The 6628-nt window shown below is 42.8% G+C and overlaps 1 protein-coding gene across 5 annotated transcripts in view; it reads right to left on the bottom strand.

Moving 5' to 3' along the window:
• Positions 1-265: 265 nt before the first annotated feature.
• ikbkg (inhibitor of nuclear factor kappa B kinase regulatory subunit gamma) overlaps positions 266-6628 on the bottom strand; it is a 131286-nt gene continuing 124923 nt past the window's right edge. For 2 of the 5 annotated variants that reach the window (XM_082959778.1, XM_082959777.1), the window contains 3 exons: positions 6408-6544; positions 5023-5099; positions 266-1672 (listed from right to left, as the gene is read on the bottom strand). In XM_082959778.1, the coding sequence (XP_082815904.1) occupies positions 1512-1672; positions 5023-5099; positions 6408-6544 (375 nt within the window). In that variant the 3' untranslated portion in view covers positions 266-1511. Of the gene's footprint in view, positions 2959-5022; positions 5100-6344; positions 6545-6628 lie in introns of all 5 variants that reach the window. The other 3 variants (XR_014379957.1, XR_014379958.1, XM_082959779.1) reach the window with 3 other exon arrangements.

Here is a 6628-nt window from a genome sequence, read left to right as displayed (position 1 = left end):
TCCAAAGGGTTTAGAAATCCTGAGTTTTTCCCCCATCACTGGTGTCAGAAATATCCTTTCACATTGTTTAATCAACCACCTCACTTTCTCTTCTAGATTTTATTTGTATATTTTGGATTAAACCACATACTAAATACAGGAAAAACATGGTTATATCTTTCTGTGGAAATGAGGATTTGGTCTCATCCCAGTGTCCCATCATGCACTCAGCTCAGGTAAAGCAGGAAACTAAACATATTAATTAAAACCTTCCGAAACTTTGTGATATGTCAATATTTATATATTTATTACGTCTCCAATACAACAATTTAAAACACTCTGTACTTGAAAGATCTAGAATTACAGACAATATTAACACAAATGGCCATGGTTAATTACCATACGCTCACATTCTGACAGACACCACGGGGCGGTATTCAATATGTTGCGAAACGTTTCCTAACCTGAAGCAAACAGAACAAAAAACGGGGGAGGGACCTACCGGGAATTTGTCCAATAGAAACTCTTGTTTTGCTCTTTTTGCTTCAGTTTGGTTCTTAAACGGTTTCCGTAATGAATACACCCCTGGTACACAGGGTCAAGGTGTTGGAGGTCAAGAAGACTCATTTACACTTTCAGTCTGAGAGTGATAGCAGGAAGGAGGGATGTGGAGAGAGAGAGAGAGAGAGAGAGAGAGAGCAGGAAGGAGGGATGTAGAGAGAGAGAGAGAGAGGGATAGCAGGAAGGAGGGATGTGGAGAGAGAGAAGGACAGCAGGAAGGAGGGATGTGGAGAGAGAGAGAGATTGATTGATATTGGGAGAGAGAGAGAGAGAGACTGATAGAGAGAGAGATTGATATGGGGAGAGAGAGGGAGAGAGAGAGATATGGAGGGAGGGAGGTGTGAGTGTGGGGGAGGACTGTAGAGAGAGAGAGACAGAGAGAGACAGAGACTGATAGAGAGAGATTGATATGGGGAGAGAGAGAGAGATATGGGGAGAGAGAGAGAGATATGGGGAGAGAGAGAGATATGGAGGGAGGGAGGCGTGAGTGTGGGGGAGGACTGTAGAGAGAGAGAGATGAGAAGGAGAGAGGTCTACGACAATGACGTCATCATTCTGATGATCTACTCTCGTTTCAGCCCCCCCACCATATCTGTCTAAGTGTGTGTGTTTATAGGTGTGTGACATGTATCTGCAGTGTGTGTGTGTGTGTGTGTGTGTGTGTGTGTGTGTGTGTGTGTGTGTGTGTGTGTGTGCGTGCGCTACTGGATACAGTCCATGACATGTATCTGCAGTGTGTGTGTGTGTGTGTGTGTGTGTGTGTGTGTGTGTGTGTGTGTGTGTGTGTGTGTTTTACTGGATACAGTCCATGACATGTATCTGCAGTGTGTGTGTGTGTGTGTGTGTGTTACTGGATACAGTCCATGACATGTATCTGCAGTGTGTGTGTGTGTTTTACTGGATACAGTCCATGACATGTATCTGCAGTGTGTGTGTGTGTGTGTGTGTGTGTGTGTGTGTGTGTGTGTGTGTTACTGGATACAGTCCATGACATGTATCTGCAGGGTGTCCATGTCGGGGGCTTGGTACTGGCACTTTGGACAGCGGTAGTCAGGAAGCTCTTCAGCCCCGCCTCCGGCCACTCCCTCTGCAGACAATCCCACGCTGCGCGAGGAAGTGTTAAAGGTATTCCCTGGGGATATGAGACAGAGAGACAGAGATTACTACATTTATTATTACATTATTACATTTATTTATTAGTCTTCCCTGTGGCTCAGTTGGTAGAGCATGGTGTTTGCAACGCCAGGGTTGTGGGTTCGATTTCCACAGGGGGCCAGTACAAAAAAAATTAAAATGCATGAAATTAAATTAAATGTATGCATTCACTACTGTAAGTCGCTCTGGATAAGAGCGTCTGCTAAATGACTAAGATGTAAAAAATAATTACAAATAGTAACTTATTGAAGCCAAAGGAAAAAAGTACTCATGGGCGAAGGAGCAACATAGCCCGAGGGACACTGGATAATAACATCTGCATAGTAAGCAATAACTGACTTATGTTTAGTCTTTTATGTTTATTATATTTCTAATATTGACTGTTACCATTTTATTGTTGTTTTATACATTTTTCTTTAGTTGTATTATTTACTATGAGCGAGAGCTAGCTAGCTATCTGGCACTAAACAGAGAGTACACATTGGCAGAATAACTGACCACTGTGACTCAAACTTAAGGAAAGCTTTGACTATGTACAGACTCAGTGAGCATAGCCTTGCTATTGAGAAAGGCCGCCGTAGGCAGACCTGGCAGGCTGTGCACACTGCCCACAACATGAGATGGAAACTGAGCTGCACTTCCTAACCTCCTGACAAATGTAGGACCATATTAGAGACACATATTTCCCTCAGATTACACAGATCCACCAAGAATTCCAAAACTGGAGTTGTTTTCGAAAACTCCCATATCGATTGGGGGAAATACCACAGTGTTCCATCACAGCAGCAATATTTGTGACCTGTTGCCACAAGAAAAGGGCAACCAGTGAAGAACAAACACCAATGACCGTCTCTCCAGGTACCATCACATGAGCCTGAAGCCCCAGAGTGGCCGTCTCTCCAGGTACCATCACATGAGCCTGAAGCCCCAGAGTGGCCGTCTCTCCAGGTACCATCACATGAGCCTGAAGCCCCAGAGTGGCCGTCTCTCCAGGTACCATCACATGAGCCTGAAGCCCCAGACTGGTGGTCTCTCCAGGTACCATCACATGAGCCTGAAGCCCCAGACTGGTCGTCTCTCCAGGTACCATCACATGAGCCTGAAGCCCCAGAGTGGCCGTCTCTCCAGGTACCATCACATGAGTTTGAAGACACTGGCCGTCTCTCCAGGTACCATCACGAGTCTGAAGACACTGGCCGTCTCTCCAGGTACCATCACATGAGTCTGAAGCCCCAGAGTGGCCAAACTCCTGTTTCTAAAAATCTATAAAAAAGAATGTAATGAAAGACCCTAATAAGGCCTTTTTTGTTTAATTTGTATTTAATTCTATGTAAGTCACAGCCTATATGCACAACGTATAGACTATAATGATTTTAATCCAAGTAAATGTTGTTTAAATGCTGAGAGCTTTATCTCCCTACCAGCCTATTGTGTCTCACTCCCTAATGCTTCACAATGTATTTCTTTGTAGACTACAGCCTTGAAACAACTGAAATAATATAGCCTAAATAATTCATTTAGTTCCTTCTTAGACTCCTTGTCTGTCTCCTGACCTATTTAGAGTGTTAATATACTGTTTAATATGACATGTATACTATTCAGAGTGTTAATATGCTGTTTACTATGACATGTATCCGATTCAGAGTGTTAATATGACATGTAGCCTATTCAGAGTGTTGATATGCTGTTTAATATGACATGTATCCTATTCAGAGTGTTAATATGCTGTTTAATATGACATGTATCCTATTCAGAGTGTTAATATGACATGTATCCTATTCAGAGTGTTAATATGCTGTTTACTATGCCATGTATCCTATTCAGAGTGTTAATATGACATGTATCCTATTCAGAGTGTTAATATGCTGTTTAATATGACATGTATCCTATTCCGAGTGTTAATATGACATGTAGTCTATTCAGAGTGTTAATATGACATGTATCCTATTCAGAGTGTTAATATGCTGTTTAATATGCCATGTATCCTATTCAGAGTGTTTATATGCTGTTTAATATGACATGTATCCTATTCAGAGTGTTAATATGCTGTTGTTTACTATGACATGTATCCTATTCAGAGTGTTAATATGCTGTTTAATATGACATGTAGTCTATTCAGAGTGTTAATATGCTGTTTAATATGACATGTATCCTATTCAGAGTGTTAATATGACATGTATCCTATTCAGAGTGTTAATATGACATGTATCCTATTCAGTGTTAATATGCTGTTTAATATGACATGTATCCTATTCAGAGTGTTAATATGACATGTATCCTATTCAGAGTGTTAATATGCTGTATAATATGACATGTATCCTATTCAGAGTGTTAATATGCTGTTTAATATGACATGTATCCTATTCAGAGTGTTAATATACTGTTTAATATGACATGTATCCTATTCAGAGTGTTAATATGCTGTTTAATATGATGTATCCTATTCAGAGTGTTAATATGACATGTATCCTATTCAGAGTGTTAATATGCTGTTTAATATGACATGTAGTCTATTTGGAATGATGAGCTCTTCTTACAGTCACCATTTTATATTGATTGTAATACTTCTCATTCAAATCATATGGTTTGGTTTCAATACTTCATAACCAATTGGAAGGTCCAGGTAGTCAGAAAAAAGGTGTTGGTTAAATGGTGATTTTAATGAACAGGAGCGGAGTGGTTGGACGTGGCTCCATGAGAGATGAGTGGGATTTCCAACAGCTCAACTCTGCTCACATGCTGTACCTGGTTGTGGGGGTGATGTGTGTACCTGGTTGTGGGGGTGATGTGTGTACCTGGTTGTGGGGGTGATGTGTGTACCTGGTGGTGGGGGTGATGTGTGTACCTGGTGGTGGGGCTGATGTGTGTACCTGGTTGTGGGGGTGATATGTGTACCTGGTTGTGGGGGTGATATGTGTACCTGGTTGTGGGGGTGATATGTGTACCTGGTTGTGGGGGTGATATGTGTACCTGGTTGTGGGGGTGATATGTGTACCTGGTTGTGGGGGTGATATGTGTACCTGGTTGTGGGGGTGATATGTGTACCTGGTTGTGGGGGTGATGTGTACCTGGTTGTGGGGGTGATGTGTACCTGGTTGTGGGAGTGATGTGTACCTGGTTGTGGGAGTGATGTGTACCTGGTTGTGGGAGTGATGTGTACCTGGTTGTGGGGGTGATGTGTACCTGGTTGTGGGGGGTGATGTGTACCTGGTTGTGGGGGGTGATGTGTACCTGGTTGTGGGGGGTGATGTGTACCTGGTTGTGGGGGGTGATGTGTACCTGGTTGTGGGGGGTGATGTGTACCTGGTTGTGGGGGGTGATGTGTACCTGGTTGTGGGGTGATGTGGGGTCGTGGTGGTCTGAAGACCTCCAGGTGTCTCTGCTGCATCTTCTCCATCCGAGCCCTGAAACAAACAAACAAACAACACACACACATTAAATACTTCATTTGAATCCACACATCCCATTCAAACATACCGTCGTAAAACTGACCATCCTACCGATCCTCGACTTCGGCGATGTCATTTACAAAATAGCCTCCAACACTCAACAAATTGGATGCAGTCTCACAGTGCCATCCGTTTTGTCACCAAAGCCCCATACACTACCCACCACTGCGACCTGTACGCTCTCGTTGGCTGGCCCTCGCTTCATACTCGTCGCCAAACCCACTGGCTACAGGTCATCTACAAGACCCTGCTAGGTAAAGTCCCACCTTATCTCTGCTCGCTGGTCCAGCAAGTACAGTGAAGGAAAAAAAGTATTTGATCCCCTGCTGATTTTGTACATTTGCCCACTGACAAATCTCGTTATCTCAGCTCGTTACCTGTATAAAAGACACCTGGGAGGCAAGAAATCTTTCTGATTGAGAGGGGGTCAAATACTTATTTCCCTCATTAAAATGCAAATCAATTTATAACATTTTTGACATGCGTTTTTCAGGATTTTTTGTTGTTATTCTGTCTCTCACTGTTCAAATAAACCTACCATTAAAATTATAGACTGATCATTTCTTTGTCAGTGGGCAAACATACAAAATCAGCAGGGGATCAAATACTTTTCCCCCCTCACAGTATATCTCACTTGTCACCCCCAAAGCCAATTCCTCCTTTGGCCGCCTCTCCTTCCAGTTCTCTGCTGCCAATGACTGGAACGAACTGCAAAAATCTCTGAAGCTGGAGACTCATATCTACCTCACTAGCTTTAAGCACCAGCTGTCAGAGCAGCTCACAGATCACTGCAGCTGTACATAGCTATCTGTAAACAGCCCATCCAACTACCTCATCCCCATACTGTATTTATTTATTTATTTTGCTCCTTTGCACACTCATCTACTGTGAAAGCTACCATTCCAGTGTTTAATTGCTATATTGTATTTACTTCACCACCATGGCTTATTTATTGCCTTTACCTCCCTTATCTCACCTCATTTGCTCACATTGTATATAGACTTATTTTTCTACTGTATTATTGACTGTATGTTTGTTTACTCCATGTGTAACTCTGTGTTGTTGTATGTGTCGAACTGCTTTGCTTCATCTTGGCCAGGTCGCAGTTTTAAATGAGAACTTGTTCTCAACTGGCCTACCTGGTTAAATAAAGGTGAAATAAAAAAATAAAAAATTCCAGTGTGTGTGTGTGTGTGTTACCGTGACGCCTCCTCCTGTTTCAGACGCTCCATCTCAGCCAGCGCTGTGTGTGGTGTGTGTTACCGTGACGCCTCCTCCTGTTTCAGACGCTCCATCTCTGCCAGCGCTCTGTTCAGCTGGTCCTGAAGCTCCTCCTTCCTCTGGTTCAACTTCTCTCTGGCCTCCCGCTCCGCTAGGAAGTCCGCCTTGTAGATCTCAGCCTAAGAAAGAAAAAAAGAAAGAAAAAAAGACAGAAAAAAAGACAGACAGACAGGACTTTAAATACTTTATTTCAATTTACAAAA

The sequence above is a fragment of the Salmo salar genome, chromosome 13 (assembly GCF_965601325.2).
Source record: "Salmo salar chromosome 13, fSalSal1, whole genome shotgun sequence".
NCBI lineage: Eukaryota > Metazoa > Chordata > Actinopteri > Salmoniformes > Salmonidae > Salmo > Salmo salar.
The sequence above is the reverse complement of the archived record's forward strand: the minus strand, read 5'-3'. Positions and strand labels throughout refer to the sequence as shown.